Source organism: Rhinolophus hipposideros (assembly GCF_964194185.1).
Source record: "Rhinolophus hipposideros genome assembly, chromosome: 20".
NCBI lineage: Eukaryota > Metazoa > Chordata > Mammalia > Chiroptera > Rhinolophidae > Rhinolophus > Rhinolophus hipposideros.
Genome location: NC_138066.1, coordinates 42,146,182 through 42,169,882, shown reverse-complemented (window position 1 = coordinate 42,169,882; position 23,701 = coordinate 42,146,182). Strand labels below are relative to the sequence as shown.

Here is a 23,701-nt window from a genome sequence, read left to right as displayed (position 1 = left end):
CTTTAATAAAATGCAAAACAAAACCCATTACCTTTATAATTTAGAGGAGAGGTATTTCAATCACCATATTTACCTAGGATACAACTACTACATATAACCAGTACCTTCATGGGTTTCCAAGAATCAGGTCAGATGACTGGCACAGAAAGCGGATACAGTACAATGTCATATACATGGATTTATAGGAAGCAGACATGGTCTGGATACATGAAAACCCAGGACCCTTCCTCTGTATGGGAGGGGGGGGCTGACATTCTCAGGTGTGACTGACACGCTAGGACTTCACCCTGGACAAAGGAGTCCTCTGATCTACTGAAAGATAGAGAGAGGTCTTGGCATACAAGGCAGCGTGCAAAGCAAATGTAAATAAACCAAAGCTCCCTATGAGCTGGAATTGGATAGAGTAACCTGTGTGAAACGTAGGCAATCCCCATTGACGCTCATCAAGCCTTTCCAGCGGGAAGTACTGTGTTAAGAATTCCAAAGCTGAGCATTCCATGGAGCTTATCATGGGGACTTCACATCTAAGTTATTCTACAGTTACCTTAGAAGTATTTTGTCTCTTTCTAGTATCTCAGTAAATTCAAAGCCTAACTAAAAACCAGAGGCAGAGCCCAATACCCCTCAAGCTACAGTCCAAGGGGGATACAAACAACAAGGACAATAACACACAAATTTTAAAATATCCAAAGACTTGTCAGGTTTATTATAGACAGTTTCCTTCTCAAAAATAACTTGCTCATACGTGCGCACCTATGGTTTAGGAATAACTCATGCTGTGTAGCCAGTAGCTTCCCCTAGACTGTTTTGCAAACATATATAGATTTTTTTTTAAGGTAGCCAAGTAATCAGAGACAATTATCAATTTTCTGCCATACACAACACTTCAATCTCCCCTAACACCTGCTGACATGGCAGAGAATCCAAAATAATTCTGTTAACCTGAGAAACACATAATTTGAAAAGAAATCCTTTGCCCTCACTTCCCCTATCCCAAAAAAGAACCCATGAAAACTACATTATTTGTGGACGATCCATTGTTTTCAATGCTCCATGTCACTGCCATCTTAGGGCAGCACCTTCTCTACGTAGTGCCTCGATCAATGCAAAGTGCATCCTCGTGACATTCTGAGGGCGCCCATCCTTCCACAATTCTCGTCTCCATATGTACAGATTATCAAGATGGATTCTAAGCGCACCAAACACACGCACAGCTTCCAGACCAAAGCCCAGGCTGCAGTGTACACAAATCCAAACTCACCCCAGAAATGAAAGAGCTCCTGCACCCTCATGTGGAGGGGTACCACAGACCTTAAAGGAGGCGGGCAATGGGAGAGGGGTGGCAGCCAATCAGCAGGGCTCGTCATTCCACAGAGCTTTCTCCATGAATGTTGCACGCATGGTATCAGAATTATAAAAATGTCTCAAGAGCATGGGTTTTTATACCGAGTAAATAAATGCTTGGTTGAAAAAAACTTCAGTCTCTCTAAACCAGTGGTTCTTGAAATGTGGTCCCGGGACCAGCGGTATCAGCATCACCTGGGGACATGTTTGAAATGCAAATGACTGGGCTCCAGCCTGAAATCAGAAACTCTGGGGATGGAGTCCAGCAGTCTGTATTCCAGTAAGACTTCCAGGTACTTCTGATGCTCGCCTAACCTTGAGACCACTGCTCTATCCTGCTCAAAGTTCTAAAATCTGAAAAACAGGACAGACCTGTGAATAGACAGGACTGTGTGACTTCTACTGTGTTGAAACCTATGTAATTTGCCACCCCTGCCCCTTAACTTTCTCAAACATAAAAAAAGTATTAATGAAAAAATTTATTTCTAAAAATCAAACTTTTTTTAAAGTAATACTGATTTCCCCTCTTAAACATAGTTCTAAGGCAGGCAGTCACACATGCTAGAATGCAAAATAAAATACAGGAGACCTCATAGAGGAGGCACAGAAACAGCTAAAAAGATTCCCCAAGAACATAATGAAAGTTCCATAATATTGTTTAATGAACTCATAGAATTATATAAAACTTACTATGCTTTATGCTTAATATTTGTATCAAAATAAAATCTCTCTGTTGAACAAATTGCAAATAAAGTCTGGTCTAATACTCTGATTACTGAAACTATAATATATGAATGTCTCTAGGTTTTCTTAACACTCCAGTTTTAGAAGCTTTAGACTACTTTTTAAACTGGGTTTAGGATTTAACCACAGTCCACATTTCTAAATCTAGATTCTTCTATTAGGTACCTCCCTTCAAAAAAACATTTAGAAACTCCTGTGACTGTTTCCTTAAAGTTTATTCCAAAGTAGATGTTTTCAATCATTTCAAAACTTTTAAACGTTACATTAAAAATTTGCCTTTAAACTGTTTAATCTGATCGTCTAAATAACAATGCAATTTGCTGAATGTTTTATAAGAATGTTAAACGTTAGTAAAAGTCACTTCTTGTAACAATGGTCTTAAAGTTGCTAATTAAACATGTATGAAAGTAGTTAAGTGTGAATTTAGCAGCTTTACAGTAAAATCTCAGCAAGTAAATATCCAACCTCAAGTAGACAGAAAATGTGAGAAGCCTGATATAATGAGCTGTTTAAAAACTAACAGGCCACTTACTCTTTCATGTGATGGACATCACTAAAGTGGTCTTTTGAACAAGAAATGTTCGAACTATAATATTACCCATTATTTCTAATTGCTAGGTAGTTTGAGGATCAGATAACAAAAAGGGGAGAGAAAAATCAGATCCATTAAAACATTTACTAGCGATTTAGGAAGACGCATAGGATGGTGGTAGAAATGAAGAGTTTTCATATGCTAAGGAATGGTTAGCAAGAAATAATGTCTGGTAAATCATAAAAGACAAATTACTACCTTTCTGGAGCAGGAAGAAAAACAAATGGTAGCTTAACTAACATTTTAAGGTGGCAATTTGTATCTTTCAATACATTTAAAGTTTCAAGCTTGTATTTTTTTATAGACTTTTTCTGGGATTCCCTTTTTAAAAACAACTCCAATATGAAACAATGCTATAAGTATAACAGGTGTCTCTTTTTTAATTACTTTTCCAGTAAATCTTATTTTCTCAATAATAGTTGAAATCTAAAATTCATCTTGAAATTGTTTTTCACAACCTGGCTCTTAGGCAAGGTGGCTCTCTCTAGACAAGGTACCTAGAGATACATTCTTATACGTTTATAGCTTTGCTCTTGAGATGTATATTCATGGAAAATATTAAATGCGTAAAATCAACTACACTCGAGCAAGATAATACTATATATTAATTACTTCAAAGTTAGAAAATTCAGTGAGCTTTCTCAGCAATTTCAATGCTTCCATAAACAAGGAAACTTTTTTTACAAATAGGTCTTGGAGATTGCGATGTTTAATTAGCTAATGCTTATTCAGTGGGAATTCTGCTTATTTTACTTATTCTGCAATTCTGTGAACCGAAAAGACCAATTGATGTATATACCAAACCTGAACTTATTCTAGAATCTCTGATGAAAAAAAACCCACAAAGCAGTTTGTTATTTCATATATACAAAATGACCTAGATAGAAAGCATGTCTGAGGAAAGGAAAATTAAGGTCATGTTAGTTTAAATGGTCAATAATTAACTACTGATTAATCAAAAACAAAGTTCTGCTACAAGTTGGCAAGGCATATGCCAAAATGGCAACTAAAACCCCTTTTAAAAACACACCAGAAATTATCCATGTTACACTGAATGAGGCTGTTCAAATCTTAACAAAAATTCATTTTTCGATCAGGAAAAATATGTTAGCACGAATACTCTACCTTGCAAATTCTATCACCCAAAAGAATTTTAAGGTCAAAAAAGAAAATAACTAAAAGAAATTAAAAAGTGAAATGACTTAAAAAACCGTTCTGGCAAAAAAAAAAAAAAAAGGAAACCAGAGTGACACAAAGAACAAAGAAGTAGAAAGACATCATGTGAATGATTAACCTCACTTATAATAAATCTGTCCTAGAAGAAAAGGAAATTGGTAAGACTTGGTATCATACAATAGCTAACACCAGGTTTCTTTTAAAAAAAAGAAAAAAAAAGTTCCATCTGAACTCTAAGGTTGAACCTAGTGTAGAAGTTGTTTTAGAAGTCTGATTTGTGGGAACTCGCTAATACTACCCAAATAATACCGAAATAGCATGAACTGTACTCAGAAGCCATGCTTCATTTCAATGGAAACTTACAATGATTTCTGCAGTAAGACTTGCTCAAAACTGGTTAAGATATTATGCATAAATGACAGATTTAAAGCACGGTTGGAAAGATGGCATTAAGTATTGCTGAGAAAGAGTAAGCTTGCTAGCGGTGGAAATACGCAATCAAAGCAGAATCTAAAAGAGTATCAGATGGAAACATTCGAATCCCTGACTGGCTGTAGAAGCAATAAGGAAATGAACACTCAGACACTTACAGCAGAGCAGGAGACTAATACGTAGCTATTACTTTTAGTTTGTTTAGGAATAACTGCTTAGAACAGGGATATCACAACAGCTTCCTATCCAAAGCTTCCATCACTTATGTATCTATATAAGGTGGTGGGGTGTGCACAGGACCTCTTTAAGTATAAATATAAATAATTTAAAAACTGATACTTTTTAAAGATTCAAGTATGGAAAACAGAAAATTAGGCAATTACTTCATGACAAGGGGTTAACCCTGACATGACAGTTCTATCTTCATATTATCAACATGCTTTTGAACATGTATCTGGCTTGTGTTATACAGTCCTGTATATTTGTGGAGGGTGGGGGAGAACCAGCATTGACAAGAAAATTATTTTTCATAGACATCCTCACATTGGTGAGATCTAGTTTTCATTTGGGCTATGTCTTGAGTTTTGTCAGAGAGTTGGAAATACATAGCTATATGGCAAAATTCTTTTCTTGTGACTAAAGTGTGTTGCATAAAATCTGACATAGCTAACTGTGGAGAGCTGACATCATACAGAGAAAACGTGGTGTGGTAACTTGCTGGCTCCGTTTTCCAACTGTGATTTATACTAACCATTAGCACGTCTGTAGTCTACAGGTCTACACCTGCCACCTGCCACAGAGACCCGCAGCCTGACACGTGAAGCCACATACAAATGAACTGTGCTCTGGGCAGAGACAGAACTCAAACGAGGCACTCTTCATTTGTCCTGCAGCTTGATAACCTTTAACTAAAGGCACTCTCTTCTATGTTATCTGAGGATTACAGGGGTTGTGGCTGGCCAATGGCAACTAAACTCCAGTCATAGAAGAGATGTAAGTAGTTTTTCTTTACCCCTGCCACTTTTCCACCCCGTTTTAAAAGCTTACTGCAAACAGGCTGTACGCGTTTGAAGAGGATGGCCTTTCAAAAGTCGTCCTCCAAAACACTGCTTTTGAATGGGTCATCAGGACCCATTGGTTCACTCGCCATGTTTCCCAATCTCATCTTATTTAAAAAAAAGGTATATTGTAGTTTCAAGATATTTCTGAAGTATAAAAGCAGTACGACTAGATCAGGAAAACAATAAGGACATGCATCGCTTCAAAAGTGTTACAAGACCACAAGTTTTAAGAGGGTAAACGTTTTGCTTTGGATGTTACCAAAGTTCATTCAAAACAATTTTTAGACCGTAGAATATTTAAGATAGCTATTTAAAGTTTATATTTTTGTACAAGTTCAGTGGGGTTATTTTCAAAGAATCAAAAGACATGAAAAACAAGGGTAGTTTTTTGCCCCAGATTTTGATGAATTTTGATACATCTTTGACAAACATTGTATTTCTTCTTTAATGGTGTTCCTCAAACAAAACAGTTAGCAAAACATTTGAATTGCCATGTATAATGTCACGTTGTAATGTAAACATCAAATAAGGTACCCAAATTTTTACTGGAGGGGGAAAAAAAACCTTAAAGCGGCATAATTCTTGATACCACTGGAGTGGGGAGAGCCAGATTACAAACATTTACACATGCATAGTGAGGGAAAAAAGGATTTTACTAAATTCACGCATTTTTAAAATAGTTATTAAGTCTACTAAGCACCAACAATCCTAAAAATTTTTCAGCTTCATGATTTGTTTAAAAAAAACCACACTATCAAATTAACATTAAAAACAAGCTTGAAGTGTAGCTTGTCCAAAAATAACTAAGTATGCCACTGTTTTTTCACTATATAAAAAACAGTGGCATACAAAATACACCTGCAAAGAATGCCTTTAACTCGATCCTACAGTGGATGGAGATTACAACAGCACATCACACAGTCTAAAACTATAAAAGTTTTAGAATGCAGCATCTTGTCACAAAAAAAAAAAAAGCTGATAAAACTTAAAGTATTTAGAAGATGCTGCCCCTTTATTTTAAAAAATTTTAAATGAATTTAAGCAAAAATAACATACATTTGTACATCAACTGGCCATTTCTGGTACAGAAACCCAGCGTATGGTAATATTATTGAATAAATGTAAATGCTACTTACAACTTTTTTTCTTTTTAAATACATTTTAGACAAACTTTTTTTCTTTTTTTTATAGTTGCACAATTAACCTCTTAGCTGCTAGCTTGATGCAAACATATGTAACAATACACAAATTTAAAAATATTTTTTATTCTACATAAAAGCTGTCAAAATTCCGACTCACGTCAAAAATGCAAAATAATGGAATATACTTTTAAAAAATTAGTTGCAAGTCTAGCAGCAAAGCCATTAAGTGAGAACATATTTAATATTAAAACAAAGGGAACTGTGCATCTATAGATGAGGTCCAACTATCTTAATTCTATTGATACAAACAGAAATTAAAACATTCTCCCTTGAGGAAAAAAAAAGTGATTATTTAAAATAGGAGTAAAAGCCATTGCTGCCCGAGGAGCTCCCCAAGCTAAGTTCCTGGAACAGGGACAGAGGGTCACTGCTCTTCTTGGCTTGCTCGGGTGGGGGCCGGGGCTTGGGGGGGGCCCGCAGAGCGCTGGCATAGGACATGGCGGGCTTGCTGCCCCCACAGCTCTGCGGGCTGCTGCTGGCGGCCGACTCCGCGATCTGCTTGTTGGGCAGGAGGGGGGGGAACTGGCCGAGATGCTGCAGCACCTTATAGTTGAAGGAACTGGACACCTCAAGGTTTTCGGACTTCAGTTGATCCTCAGAGGGTTTGCCAGTCTTGGGTGGAGCTACAAGCAGAAAACATAGCACGGAGTTAAAGACAGGCCCACTAATACTTGTGCATCTCCTCAACCCTGTGTCACAGCTGGTTCTCATCTCTGGGAACTCAGTGACAGTAGGGCCACAAGGGCAGACGACTTTTGCCACAGAATGGTAAAGTCACAACACATCTAACCAAACTTCTCTGTCTTATTAACACTCAGAAAATAATTAACTATGTGAACTGGAATAGCTAACAGAAAAAATAAAGGTCAAGTCTGAAGGTTTGCTTCAAAAAACTAATTTGTACAATTGTACACTTTCATATTTATGGTATTCACTGCTCATAGTTTGAACATGGGAACAAACATGTTCTTTCTTAAATAAAAATAAGTCGTATTCGCAGACATCTGGTCAAAATAGCTTTTATTATTAACCTAAGTAATAGTAGTACTGGATTCCACTTCTTTTCCTTGTAATGTATATTATAAATAAACATGGAAAAAGGTGGAGGAAAAACAGCTCTAAACTTTGCCTCACAATTCCTATAATCTGCCTGACTTTCAAGGTCCTTTAAAATTTGACTCTACTCTTTCTAACTAATTTTAATGCCCACTAAATCATAACTTGTTTTCAAACAATGTTTTTGTTTTCCATCTTTTAAAAATTTAACTAATGTTATATTGGATTATAATCATAATACATATTTATTGAGGATAACTTGGAAATTACAAAAGAAAAAGAAGAAAAGTCATTCATATTCCAAAACATCAGAGATAAGCCTTAATGTGTATATTTTTTTCCTTAGGGCATTATATAATGCAAATATTTCATAACTTATTTAAGTAACCTCTTGTTTCTAGAAATTTGAATTATAGCCAATTTTCCACTTTTATACACTGTGATAAAGGTTATCAGAGATATACATTTTTAAATATTCATGACTATTTCCTTAGGATAAATCCCTAGAAATATAATGGCTGGGTCATACAGCATATACAAAATAAAAGCTTTTGATAACTATGGCCAAACTTCCCTCCAGGAAGATACTGCCAATTTATACTCAACCAACTATGTTAACCCATTTTCTTACTCGATCACAATACTGGTGTTATCATTTTTTTTAACCTTAGCTTATGACATACATAATCTTGTTGTAGCTCTAATTTGCATATCTTTGACTACTGGTGTCTATGCACATTTTCCCCTATGTTTATTACCTATTTGTAGATTGGGAGGTTCAGGTAAAAATATTTCATTCTTTAGTCTTAGTATTTCATTGACTTGATATGCTAACTTCATGGTACTCTTTTAAAACTTTAAAAATTCATAAAATTGTTCAAAAATTTTTAAACCACTTAATATCCTTCTAGAACATTCATCTCTTTTCTGTCTCAATGTTACCGATTTTGTGAATGAAATAATTACTTTCAAGAGCATTAGTTTAACAAACAGTTTAGTATAAAAGTGGCCAGTACTAACACAATACATAAAATAAACATCTTATTGGCTGTTTAAGAACTCACTATTTTTATTTACTTTACTAAGATTATTATTTAACCATGTTCTCATTTTCATGACACTATCATCAATTTAAAGTGTTTTCATTTAAATAATACAAAACAATATTTTAGAGGCAGTTTAACCTAATGCCTACTTTCCTAACTGTGAATTCAAAACCTCTATTAATTTATCATATATACTGCAGATAAGAGAAACTATTCTTTAAAACTATGAATTTTACTAATCTGACAACCAATGATCTTTCTCAAAATACATATCTCTATCGAATCTTACATTTTCATCCATGTATTAAAAAAAATGTCTGATAAGGCATGTCTTGTCACCAAGAAAAGTGAATATACATTATTCACATCCGAGTTAAAGAGGCGAACCCCAGCTGCACCACCCTGGAACCACCACACGTAAGGCCATGTGGTGTGGCTGGGTCACCCCTCAACTGCAGAGGACCTATTTTCATTATCTCCTTACTCAGCAGGCACTGATAAGAGCCTGAAGCGTGATCAGTGACAAAATGGGAAATCCAAAGTGCAAAAAGGTCAAAGACATTGTCTCCGCTCTCAGGCTTAACAACAGTGGAGAAAATATTTTCCTTCTGATTCACCACTGGCAATTGCTATGTTCCTCTAAAAATACACACACACACACACACACACACACACAGACTGATACACAAGAAGTTATGCTTCAGGATATTAGCAATTTTTGAATTAATTTTTTAATACTTAACTGTTACTTCCAACTAAAGAACACTATAATTTATCTCTTAGCAATGAAGAAATAATTTTATATTTGTGAAAAAGATACCACAAATGACATGCACTTTGGGCATATTCAGGAACTTTCTACCTTATTGATTCAGGTCAGATTTTTATTGATTTTGGCCAAAAGCTACCCTAAAACTTAGGTGGGCAAAAAGAAGAGAAATGATGTCATCTTTAACATAAATTATAATAAAACAACGAAAACGTAAATTTTCACACTGATTTGTAATTTAGATGTTTCTCAGGAAATTCAAACATGAGAACATAAGTGTACTTATGTTAGACTTTTAAAATGATAGAGCAACTCCAGGTAAAATACAGCAGCTTATACATGGCAGGTACTAAAGAATGTTTCAAGATTACAATGACAATGTCTCTTGCCAGGAAACAAAACCAAAATCTTTTTAATGCGTTTTATCCTACCATATTTACTGTTCTAGACATATGCTTGTATGTCACATACTCTAAAATGGGTCAGTTACAGAAACAATGGATTCACATTCTACAGGTGAGCAAAATTAATTTCAAATACAAAGGGTACTACCAGGACAGAAATTCACCAAAGGTCACAGACTTTTCACAAAGATCAATGTCTACAGCCTACAAAGAGAAGACTATAGATTAGAGAACTCAAATAGTACCATTCGTTTCTTTACATTCAAAATACATACATAAAAAAAGAGTGGACAAAGGAAAGATAAAAGTGCATTCATGTTCAAGGTTAAAGAGGAAGACTTTAAACATCCCCCCATAAAAGTTTAGAGCCTTGTCCATTCCAAGGCCTTGCCATGCTTGCTTTTTTTAAAAAACTCTTTAGCCTTGGATTTCTCAATTCATTAGAACACAGGGAATAAACAAGGGATATCTAAATCTCAAAATGTTAGACTTTACTGGTTTTTCTCATGGCCAAACTCTACTGTATAGCAAACAGTCAACAACTTTATTGACAATAACTCTTTGAAAACTGCTATTGACCTAACCAATTCCCACCACCCCTAACTCTTAGGAAACAAACAAACAAAAACAAAAACAGAAAACAAACTTTTTCCAAGCAAAGATGTTCTATCCAGTATTTAGAAATATGTGTTAAGTTCCATTACTTCTTTGATTTGTTGATGGGTTAAAATGATCGGTTCCCAAATATGAATAGATCTACTTACATTATTCCAGACCATAAAATGGAATCAATACAGTCCTAATTAAGATGTATGCCTAAGGCACACCTATAAGCTATGACCGTTAAATATTGTTTAAAGATAATAATGCAAATGGGGGGTATGGGTTGGAGAAGAAAAACTATTAAATGTCCAGGAGCTGAGTAGTTAAAATTACAGTGTTAGCAACCTACCAACTCTGTCTTACCTATCAACTCTCTGGGCTGAGTTGTCCTGCTGGAGCCATTGCACGGAATGTTCTGGTAGGGGGTAGGTGAGGTGTTTATCCAGGACTCCGGGGATGAAAAGTTGAAAGAAGATTGGTTATTATGGTCCTGAAGCTCTTTACACTGAGCAAGGCTGTCTTGAGGAGTGCTCACTTCTTCAGAACAAGGCTGGACTGAGCTAGATGAGATTCTTCTTTGGTACAAGGGCCGACCAGGTCCTCTGGGTTCATACTATACAAAGAAAAAGGACATTTCATGAATCAGTGAAACGTACACCGCCTTCCCTTAGGTACACGGCAATCTCACTGTATCAAATAGAAATTCTCAAAACTATTCTCTTCTGTGACCATGAAACTCCCCCTCACCCCCCCAAAGCAGGCTGAACTCTGGACATGGTATCAGGAGACGTGGGTTTAAAACTCATTTTGGCACTTAGTAGCTGGTCCGGTGACAACACACATTTAATTTCTGATTCTGTTTTCTTGTCTGTAAAATATAGAGCTGAGCTTCCTCTCTTCAGTTCTAAAATTCTATTGATGTTTTTGGGAACATTAGATTAAGAATAACAATGAAAATGGGGCTGGGTGAGAAAGGGGAAGGGATTAAGAAGTACAAATTGATAGTTACCAAAGTTATGGGGATATAAAGTACCGCACAGAGAATACAGACAATAACGTTGCAACAACTGTGTATAGTGCCAGGTGGGTACTGATCGGGTATCACTGCATAAATTATATAAATGTCTAATCACTATGCTGTACACCTGAAACTAATACAAAATAATACTGAATGTCAACTGTAACTGGAAAAAAAGGTTTTTTTTAAAGAATAAGAATGAAGAAACCTATCTGCTCAAAATTAAATGGGAAAATTATAGTCACAATCAATCGAATCACAGCCATCTTGAACAGTCATCCATTCTAGGCTCATCTCTTGGGCCTGAGCCTTCACAACCTCCCGATTTATTATTCCCTAGACGGACCGGCAAGATCTGATTCCTCCTGCCCCACATAAGTACTCCCGATTGAACTCACGGAGTATAGTCCTTTGGACAGTCTTCAACTGACACAGAACATTCATTGCTTTAAAAAAAAAATCCTTTATATGTCTGAAACCCAATTAACTTATTCTGTATATTTTCTCCACCCTAAACTGTACAACCTGAATTCCTTTAACCCTCCCAATAAGATCTACTTGCCAGCCATTTCAAGATTTCTCACTGTTACTTAAGTACGCTCTAATTTTTTTCTTGCTGGACTGCGGTGACTAATACTCGGTCTCTGTGCTAAGTGGCAAGGCAGTATGAGGTGGTCGTTAGGTATGTGGCCTCAGTCGAGAGCCGCACTGACTACCTGGGTTAGACTTTATAGGCTGTCTTTTGCAAAGCAATGTCACCCTGGCCAACTGACTTAACCTCTTGGCAACTTCATCTGTAAACGTGGCTTCGTCATCCACACTACCTACCTCTTTTGGTTACTGTGAGAATTAAATGAGCTCAGCATATCAGTTAGAGCTGTTCCTGGCACATAGGAAGGGCTTGTTGTTATATAATTGTTTTCATGTAACACATAAAAAGATTCCACGTTAGATCTTAACTGACAGATTGGAATTGCCTTCTCTGCCCCCAGTAATAATAGATTTGGTATTCAGTCTGTGGCCATTATGAGTCTGAGGAATCTTTTACTGTTGTTGTTAGCAAAATCAGAAATCGGGCACTGGAGGTTCCATTACAGAGAGAGAAATGAATCGGCAGAGTCATAGCAGGTTGTTTTGGGGACTGTAAGCACAGCAGATACTGTCGGGCAAATTAAAGGGGGGAAATCGTGGTGAGTACTGTGAGGATAAGGCTGTCCCAGACAGGATCACCAGAATATAAACCAGGGAAGGGAATGGGTCTGGACTGGCTGGCCTGGTGCAGAAAGGCAGGAAAGTATGGGAAGAGAACAATGCTCTCGCTATTAAATGATGAGTGTCCATTTCCAAATTTTCAGCTACTGGCTGAGAAAGGGGAGAGGGAAGACTCTTCCATCTAGTTAATCCTTTTCTCATATATGTTTTATTATTCTTCTGTCACTAAGTATCTAAATTAATCTTTAATTTTACTCTGCTTTAAAGGCAATTTTTTTCAATGGTCAACGTCATTCTGGATTTGATTCTGAATACTATCCCTGCTCACTGATTTAGTGTTAACTGCGAATTTAATCAGCACATTTGAGATTTCTTTGTCTAGGTCATTAGAGTACAGTGAGAGAATAACCAACCTTTCTAAACTGCGTTCTGTTCTCTATGGGTAGGCAATCCCTGAACCACTGATCACAACAGCTTGTGCAGTGAGTCTTTTTTTATCAGTGTTACGAAGATGGTTAGGTCTTACAATCAAAATGAAGTGTTTCTTTTTATTACCATGTCCTGAGTGTTTAGCCCAGTCACAATCTGTAGGAGGTCACTGTCTAATGTCTTTATGTGTGAATACTTAAATACAAAACTAATAATGTCTGTTATGGCCTCAGAAGGAACAGGTTATAATAATCAAATCCCCTAGTGATACAGAACACTTCATATGCTCATATAAATTCAGGTATTAGTCTTATAAGCTTCTTTCATTAAATATTTAACAGATATACTCTGGTAGTATAAACAAACACTCTTGTAATGAATAGATACATGAACCACAAAGCTTAACTGAGAAAAACTGAAAAATCAGAAAGCAACAGAAGGCTGATATAAAAGGAGACAATATTCAATTAAACTTTTTAGGAAATTTGTACGATTTGTATCTTCCAAACTGAAATTAAAAAAAAAAAAAATCGGAAAGAAAAATCACAGAGTTGACAGGTACAGCAGTACTTGGGGAAGTAGTGTGTAAAATATTTATAACAGCTCCTAAGCTTCTATAGACAGAGATTAATGTATAGATGAAATATGAAATTCAATTCCAAATCACATTATGAATATAATCGATCCTTTGTTAGAAAAAGAGCCAAAACTTGAAATTGCTTTTACGTTCTTAAAATTAGATAGATATATTGAAGGTTTTATACGTATACATAAAAGTCTGCTGGTATTTCTATTTCACGTAACACAGATGACGGTAAATGCCTGAAAATATGATTTGCTACTTTGGAATCTGTCCTCAAAGGAAATTTGAGTATAGGCAGAGAAATCTTGATGACAACTGAATAAAATGATTTATGGACCAAATAGACTATACTTCAGCAGTTTTATAGTTTTCAGCGTACAGATCCTATACCGGTTTTGTTAAGATTTACACCTGAGTATTTTGTTTTACTTTAGCTATTGTAATGGTATTGGCTTTTACAATTGGGTTTCCAATTGCACATTACTAGTTATAGAAGAGAGACTGATTTGTGTGTGTTGACCTTATATCCTGTAACCCCGCGAAATTCACATTAGTCATAGGATTTTTGCTGGTGTTTTCTGGGTAAATTCCTTGGGGGTTTCTCCATTGACAATCATGTCATCTGCCAACAGGGACAGTTTTACTGCTTCCTTTCCATTCAGTATGCCTTTTATTTCTTTCTCTTGCTGTACTGCACTAGCTAAGACTTCTAGTACAATGCTGAATAAGAGTGTTGAGAACACACAGCTCACCTTGTTCCTACATCTTAGAAAGCATTTAGTGTCTACCATTATGTATGATGGTAGCTGCAGGATTTTATAGGTGCCCTTTAACAGGCTGAGGAATTTCCCTTCTATTTCTAATTTGCCAAGAGTTTTTATGAGTGGATGTATTTTGTCAAACGTGTGTGGGTTTTGTTGTTGTTGTTTATATACTGTGATTTTCCTCTTCAGATTATTAGTATGGTGGATGACACTGATTTATTTTCAAACACTGAACCAGCCTTGCATTCTAGGAATAAGGCCCGACGACGTGGTCACAGTGTATTAACTTTTTTCTATATTGCTGAATTCAATAAGCTAATGTCTTGTTGAGATGTTCTCAGATATCACTCTGCAGTTTTCTCTTTTTTGTACCGTCTTTGTCTAGTTTTGGTATCAGGGTAATGCTGGCCATATATGATAGGTTGAGAAGTGTTCCCTTCTCTTCCACTCTGTGGAAGAGATTGTATAAATTGGTGGTATTTCTTCTTTACATGTTTGGGAGGGGCAAGTGGACACAGAAAAAAAGACAACAAGGTTTGGCCCCATTCTCTAGATACCACAGCTCCACCAAACAGAGATGGCTCCTCTCCCTCAGAGTTTTGGCTCTTGCAGGATTTCGTTGTGACCAAAGTCACCACAGTGGAATTTTAAATCTCGTATTACAAATACTTTTATTTTTCTTTGCGATCTTTTGTTTCTACATTATAGCTGACAAAATTGTACGTGTTTTTTTTGTTTTGTTTTGTTTTGTTTTAGCTAAAATGCCAAGCTTGGTGCCCTTGCCTGGAGGTTCTCAGGGGCCTCCCCGCGTCAGCACATTCCCGAGTCTGGAGCTGAGTGCAATCGCTCCTGGGGACATGTGGAAGCACTGGGAAGGCCACGGCATGTTAGAGGAAGGCGCGTTCCAGGGCCAGGCTGGGCAGCATACTCTCCCAGAGCAGAAGGCTGTGACTGCTGTCTTTCTGGGGTTCTTGTAACCCAGTCAATGAGTTCGCCACTCTAATCGGCCACCGTGCCACTGTCTTCTGATACAGCCTGGCCAGGAACCCTGCCATCTGCAGAAGGGAGTTCACACCTTCTGCTATTTTCATAGAAGTACATCTAATTTCCTTAATAAACCCTAGTTTCATATATTCTGCCATTTGGAAGATTTCACACACTCGAAAAATGCTGCCAATGATGTCTTCCAGTGAACAGCCGAGATGCCACAGGTGAGCGAGAATCTCGCAGGCTTCGTCGATACTGGCCTTCACACAGTGCTGGGCGTGGGGCTCGTCACAGACTTCGAATACATTCGCACTGTTAATAAAGCCGAATCCTGAGAAAACAGACTGCACGTTGTTCAGTGCCTGCCTTGTCTCCCTGGGAGGTGAAGATAATGGCTTCCAGACCCGTCGTCAGTGTAGTGCACCTTCTCCTTCTCCATCACGCTCATTAACCTTGCAAGGATCTGGGCGTTGGTCAGCTTGATGTAATGGAGGGCTGCGCACCGGGACTGAAGGGGCTCTGACTTTATCCAAAGCATTACAAGCAAGAGCAAAGCGCGTTGTTTTGGAGCAGGTTTCCATGATTCTCCTCACGGCTTGCTGGGCTCCATCAGTCATGCTGTCTGCTTCATCTTGTTCAATTACAAATTCTCATACAATATGAAGGTTACTTTTTCATTAACAAAATTATCTTTTGGAGATGCTTACACTTCTCTCTTAATCTAAAAATATGTTTTGGGCCTGAATCGGGTGAGGCCTGGATTTGTGTGATCCAAAGAGAGGCAATGTAACCTTGACTGAAATTAAAATGTAAAGGGCATGCAAAGATTCTGGGGCAGAAATTAGATCTTGCTTGTGTATTCCCAGCACCTAATGCACCTGATAAAAATCTTCAATAAATGTTTGACAAAAGACTTAAAATGCTGAATGTTGCTTAAATGCCACACTGTCTATTTAATTTTCCCAAGATTTGAAGAAGAAATTCTTGACTCTAGAATACTCCTGAGCTACACTAGTTTAATTTACTTTCCCATAAAGTTATCATCTTACGTTTACAGCAATGTGCTCTAGTTTCCCATAGAGATACAAAGTTACCTAGAAAGAAATTAGAAAGGAGGGAGGAGAGGCGTATTACGTAAGATTAAAAACAATCAACATTTTTAAAAAGAATAAATAATAAAAACAATCAATATTAGCAAGGCAGGAAATGTGTGATGAATAAACTGTAGTTTGCAACAGTAATGTTTACAGGTTCATGGGATGTAATCTACTGAAAAGTACTTGGTAAATTATAACAATATTTTTTTAAAGGCATGTTCCCAGTGAAGGGTGGAGATTGGCCCAAGACCCCACTAAAACAACAATAAATGAATACAAAGGATCTACAGCAATCAAGACCAGATGACTAGCCATCGACAAAGGACACATTTCTGGAATATATGGAGACTCCGTGGATGAATGGTGTCTGTAGAAGAAGAATAGGAGTTACAACTCCCAACCAAGAAGAGAATTAATCCGCTCTGCAGAATTCCACAAAGGCTCAGGCCTCAGAAACACCAGCTACGAAGGGAAGTGAAGGGAAGATGAAGGAATGTAAATGGGGGGATTAACTGAAAGGCAGTACAGGGAACAGCTGGTCTCACTCCGCACTCCTCCCCAACAACCAAAGGGACTAAAGCATGAAAAAGTCCCCCGGGAAAGGCCTGCCACACAGTAAGTCCTGAAACATACATAAAACTACCAACTTGCTTTTTAGTAACATAGATCATCAAGGGTTACCAGACATTTAAGGGGAGTTCTCCAGCATAAAAGATAAGGAAGGAAGGGAGCTCCAGGAAAAATAAGTGATGGTGATGTTTTAAAATATTTTTAAAATATTGTTTTAGTTCTTACTAAAATCTAAAACAAACAAAAATAAGATGTTATGAAAAATCTGAGAATAAAGAACTCTTGGAAATTTAACATTTGAGGGCTCAAATGTAAAATGCAACAGAAGGGCTTGTAGACGAAATCAAGGAAAACTTTCAGAAAGTAAGAAAAAATACAAAGATATTAAAGCATGAGAGGAAAAAAACGAGATTTGGAGAATCCAGGAGGTGTACTATTTTACTGACAAAAGTTTCAGAAAGTGAGCTACAGAAAAGAGATGGTAGGAAATTATCAAAGAAATAATATCAGACAATTTCAGAGAGCTGAACGAACGGTTATACATCTTTCTCTAGAGCAGGACTGTCCACAAGACCTTCCCATGTCCGTGACGATGTCCTGTACCTGGATTGTTCAACAAGGTGGCCCCTTGCCACACATGGCTGTCAACTAACTGAAATGTGGCTAGTGAAACAAGGAACAGATTATTTTATGACATTTCCTTGCAAATCACACCTAATACATCAAGAATTCCTCTAGCTTTTACCTACAAATAGATCTTGAACTTGTTTACTTCTCGCCATTTCCATTGTTACGTCATCGGGCAAGCCATCACTGATTCTTGCCTAATTACGATACCATCCACTATTTATTTAATATTATTTTAAAATAATTATAAAATAAAATGCATTATCTTAACAGAATTTTAAAAACAACATTAGGTTCATAAGATTCGATCATACTAACATAAACAAAATTTATCTTAATTTCTAAAATCATAGTACATTTATTTCTGGGTTTCATTATTGTCTTTCTTGAAAGAAAGGTATATGGGAAATGATTGTGACTTTGTAGCAAAGTTCATTACAATCAATTTAGATCTAAATAAACAAAAATACCACTTGAAGTATCTCACATGCAAGCGTGCTTAAATTTGCAAATGGTATTGTCCTACTAAGCAGTATTATTTCCCGACATCCAAACAGTATTATTTCCCGACATCCAAACAGTATTATTTCCCGACATCCAAGCAGTATTATTTCCCGACATCCAAGCAGTATTATTTCCCGACATCCAAGCAGTATTATTTCCCGACATCCAAACAGTATTATTTCCCGACATCCAAACAGTATTATTTCCCGACATCCAAGCAGTATTATTTCCCGACATCCAAGCAGTATTATTTCCCGACATCCAAACAGTATTATTTCCCGACATCCAAGCAGTATTATTTCCCGACATCCAAGCAGTATTATTTCCCGACATCCAAACATTCAGAGGAGATACTAGAATGAATGCAATATTACTTCTAGGAGAGAAATGTCAGATTCACTGCTGTGACATTCTGAGCTACTATGAATCTATCTGGCTCTTGTGTACTCTTCTTGAATATGAAACAATCAAGTTATCAATTATAGACCACAACACCCTTTACAATGAGAAAATTTCAGTTTGGGGAGGAAATAAAACTGTTCATAGACCCTTTACCTTCAACTCATAACTATTCGCATTTCTCTGAAGAATCATAATTACCATAGTTAAATAAATATTCCAGCTTTAAAAAACAAGGTAATGGCAGAGGATTTTTGTTAAAGAACATTTAGGAATGAAGTACTACGTTAATGTTAACTTTCTGGTATCTGAAGTCTCTAAATTAATCATCTAAGAAGTCAAACATTTAGCAGATACAACTGGTTACCTTAAGAATCAAGAGTTCTACAATGAACTATCTCGCTCTCTTCTCCACCACGATCTCCCCACCCCCAAGAAAGGAAAACTTGATACAACTGAAGATTTAATTCTTTGGTGCCAAGAACATAATTTGGCTTTCCCCCCACATCTACTTCATGTCATTGCAATCATTTCTTGTTCTCCAGGAATGAACCTTATTCATGGCATAATGCTCTGCAGAAAAGAGTGACGTTTCAGAAGCAACATAGAACACGAAGTCAGCTCCACTCTAATTACTAACTGCTTAAGCTGCAAGTCCTTTAACTTAGTGCCTCGGCTTCCTTTAAAAAGGAGGAGTCAGAATAAAGGCTCTCCAAGGCCTCAAGTTAGTCCAAAGTTCTAAGTTTTATTTTCAAGTCTTCAATAAATCAGTCTTTGTCAAAGAAAATATAGTCTCACTTTTTGTTATTAAAATATCCAAACATAATCTATCACCAGCTTTAACAATCATCACCAATTTGATGTGTAATTCAAGTGTTATGACATATACAAGTGTACGTAAGTTATTTAAATTAAAAAAACCACAGAGTATGCTAATTGACTACAATAGTATGTATTATGGGCAATGAGTTTATATTTTCATAATTTTTTTCTACAGAGGGAATTTCTATGAAGTACACTGAAAGACAAGGACTGCAAAACAAAAATTTTAGAAGATCCTTTCCTGCAAAAGAAGAATATTTTTGACAGAGAATACCCTTTATATTTCCACGTACACTTTGGTCTTGTGGGCCCCTAGGTTGTTTAAACATATAATTCTACTTTTCCTCCCTTCTTTTCTTATTTCTTGACCATTGTTTTGTTTCCTGTTACTTTTGCCCAGCTCTCAGTTTTTTTCATGAAGAGACTTTTCTGTCTACATCCATCTGCTGCCAATCAGACTGTTTCTTTACTTTTTTGGGATGGCAACCGTATCAACGACTGACATTAAGTCTAATTTTAGAGTCCTTGGGTCTTAAATAATTTCATTATCTATTACTTTAAGGCTCACTCTACTCTGTGAGAGATCTTTACTTCTGGGTCAAGTACCAACTCCATATATGTTTGTGTGCTTATAAATATTCTTTATGTTAATCTGTGAAATAGTTATATAGCTAAACATATGATCATTATTTTCTAAGTCTACTGCTAATATGTCTCTCTAACAAAATATAATGCTAAAATTTCAAAAGTCATTTAAAAAGGAAAAACTAAATGACTAAATTATGTATAAATTTTCTACTGTTAAAGATGGTTGTCAGTTTAAGTAAAAATTTATAATTTGCTAGCACTGTCTCATAAGGTATATCTCTATTGTATGAGGTTAGCGAGCTACTTCACATGTATATACATAAATAACTGGGGGAAAGGTTAGTAACAATTAATTAGAGCTCTATTTATAATTATACTATTAAAGCTAATCACTAAGGAAGAGTTCTGGTGAAAATTCCAAGTCTCATTAACTATGGTGTCAGAAACGTTAATTAAAATAGAACATCTCATTTAAATGATTAGCTTTGATAATTTAAGCATGAATAGAATCTAATTTATTAATTTGTTGATCACTGTCTTTGTTATATGCATTAGACGTTTTATTAGATACCATACATTAGCGATCTCTCTGAGAAGACACTTCTAAGACAGCAACATTACCACCTCGTTATACAACACCATCCACTTCTAAAGTCAGGATAGGCAGAATATGTCAATCAGCCAAGAATATAATCTTCAAGTTACATTTGTACAATACTTTGCCCCATACAAGGGAATTGGGATGGGGGTGATTAGACAACAATATTGAAATCATAACAATCAACTAACTTCAAAACTAAAATTGTTTGAGGGGAAAAATAAAAATGAATAGATGAGTCAAAAGTTCAAAGACAAACACATAAGACAAGAAATACTTCAAAGCAATATATACCCAGGCATACGTGTCATCTCTAAGATGGCGTAAGTAAATGCTGATTTACTGAAAGCTTATCAAAATGAGTGACTTATAAGCATTCCATTTTCATTACAAGGCCATTACAACAACACCACCACTGCAACACAAAACCCTGCAGCTTCATAAATGAATTCTGAGACACTTACAGTGATGTTTTTAAAAGAATTTTCCATTACTCAGAAGCACCTTTAAGCAAAGTATTTCATGGCGAAGCACATCTTAAATGGCAAAAGCTTTGCTCTGCACCAGTATCGGCATTGCCAGTTCTATGTTAAATGAACATTTTTAACGTGGTAAAATTATGCCCACTTAAAGAAGAATGAGGATTTGTCCATCAAGATAAAATGGCTGGAAAGTATAATGGGATAAAAAGGTCCCGTTCATAAACAAAACAAGGAAAAATCAACCTAAGAGTAAATTTAACCAGAAATGAAGACACTCCAGAATTTTACAGAGGAATATTCAGAAAATAAATAAAAAAGGGAGGAGGGGAAGAAGGGAGGGGAAAAAATTAAAATATTGAAGCTTGTACTAATTCCTAAATGAGAGGTTTAAAATATTTGTAAAGACAAAATTCCCCCCAATTTAATCTATACATTTAAAGAGACCCAAATAAGGTTATTGTTTGGGGGGGATTGCGGGGGGGAGGGGCGGGTATGGGTAGAGTTCAAAAAGGTATTCTAAACTTCTAGAAAAAGACCATAAAAAAAAAAACAAAAAAACCCTCTTTTCCCCCCAACACACATACAGAAACTGGAAGAAAAACTAGTAATAAGGGAGACTTTACACTATCAAATTAGAATACTACAAAGCCTCAAAAGTTAAAACAGTGTAATTCTGGTACAGAAACATATAGATGAAAAATATAAAGTCCAGAAACAGATCTCAGTATATACTAAAAAACTGTATCTTACTCAGAAGTTAGATTATAAAATTATCACACAAAGTGAAAAAATCACATGCAGATAAAAATTACCTTGAAAACTCCTGAATCATGCCAAAATTACTAGAAACTGAACCCCTAGAAGCCCAGAAGTCAAGAATTAACTTTTATTGTTTCTCTTTGCATTTCTCTCCCCACCTCCACAGCAGTGAGTTGAAATGCAAGGATGATACAGTGCTATTATAAAGACTTTAGTATTTGATAAGAAAGCTATTATTCTATTTAGTGAGAATAAATAATAAAGCACGAAGACAACTAAAATGGTCTATAACCTGGCCTAGGTACGGATAGCACCTTTGCCCGTATCCCATCTTTACAGCGGTCAAGAACTGGAAGTGGGAGAGGGTGAAGGCACTACCACCAGCCTACAGGGCCCCAGCCTCATCCAGGCAGCCGAGGGCCAGCACTTCGGCTGCATTTGAGGTCGGTAAGGAAAACCATACAGTCAAGCCTGAAGCACCTAAATGGGAATACTCTTAAAAACGTTAAAAACCAAAAATGTTACAGAATAGGATCAAGATTCCATTTAGGGTACCTCAACACAGTGGAAAGAAAGGTTTGATGGGGTGATACAACTGAACACAACAATTAGGGGGAAAATTGTTTCAAGTTCCCCAGCAAGCAATCCCCCCCACAGGTTCATATATGATGAATGCTATGAAAAGCTAAGTGTTACAGTAACTATCTTTGTATAGTGAAATTAGAAATAATTTCTCTAACTTTTATGTTTTCCATGCTAACCATGTGTGAACTTCATTTGTCAAAAGAAAATCTAAATATTATAAAAAAGAAAAAGCATAATATGAAAAACCATCTCTGTTCAAGTTAACTGTTAAGCTAACATCTAGATGTTTTCATCCCATATAAGATTAATTACAAGGTTTCTAGCAATAAAAGAATTCATAGTAGGAGGGGAAATAAGACGTTTTCCTGCATTGTTAATGTTAAAGAAACTATTTTAAAAGGCTGGAAACAGCAAGCACATAAACCATTCATTCTACGAGATGATTCATGCAAAAGCATTTTGTACAACATAATACACAAAAGTCATCCTAATGCACTGAAAACGTCAAAACTTGCAATGTGGTAAAAATAATATTTGCCTTGGCAAAGAATTTTTTCAGTGTTGCAAGTTAGTCATCATTTGTGAATCTCATGCATCAAAATAAAGGTGACCAAATGATTCTGCAAAAATAATTCCACTCTAAGAACTCACTGATAATTGAGGGTACTTACTCATACACACAGCTAAACAGTAATATCAAATGTTAAGAGCTCCAGGATACAAAGAACTTATTTCCAAAACTTTGGAACATTTAAATAGAGCAATGATTAAAGTACATTATTCAGTATTTTTCATAAAGTACAAAACTTTTAAGACCTTATAAAAAACTTTGGCACATTGTTTCCCAGACATATTATACATTAACTTGGCAGGTTAAGTTAAAACATCCCAAGTGTTATCAGTAAAAATAGTGGAGTAAGGAACTCCAAAGTCCATCCCTCCAAAAGAGCAATGAAAAAACTGGCAAAATTGTCACAAACAGCTTTCCTGGAATGAGGAAAACCAAAGTTTGCAACCGTTTCCCCGAAAATAATACCTTGCCGGACAATCTGCTCTAACGCGTCTTATGGAGCAAAAATTAACATAATAGCCAGTCTTATATTATATTATGTTAGATAAGACCCAGTCATATTATAGTAAAATAAGACCGGGTCTTGTACTAATTTTTGCTCCAAAAGTTGCATTAGAGCTGATTGTCCAGCTAGATCTTACTTTTGGGGAAACGGGGAATCCCCAGGAGAGCACTTA

The 23,701-nt window shown here is 36.2% G+C and overlaps 1 protein-coding gene and 1 pseudogene across 11 annotated transcripts in view; both read right to left on the bottom strand.

Annotated features, from left to right (window-relative positions):
* Positions 1-2,999: 2,999 nt before the first annotated feature.
* The window catches only part of HELZ (helicase with zinc finger), a 137,470-nt gene continuing 116,768 nt past the window's right edge, over positions 3,000-23,701 (bottom strand). For all 10 annotated transcript variants that reach the window (XM_081027344.1, XM_081027339.1, XM_081027341.1 and 7 more), the window contains 2 exons: positions 10,793-11,042; positions 3,000-7,174 (listed from right to left, as the gene is read on the bottom strand). In XM_081027344.1, coding sequence (XP_080883470.1) covers positions 6,840-7,174; positions 10,793-11,042 — 585 coding nt within the window. In that variant the 3' untranslated portion in view covers positions 3,000-6,839. The remainder of the gene's footprint in view (positions 7,175-10,792; positions 11,043-23,701) is intronic.
* LOC308489258 (replication factor C subunit 2-like) lies at positions 15,323-17,877 on the bottom strand (annotated as a pseudogene). Its single transcript has 2 exons — positions 17,862-17,877; positions 15,323-16,053 (listed from the first exon to the last, which is right to left on the bottom strand). The product of its transcript is annotated as a replication factor C subunit 2-like (transcript).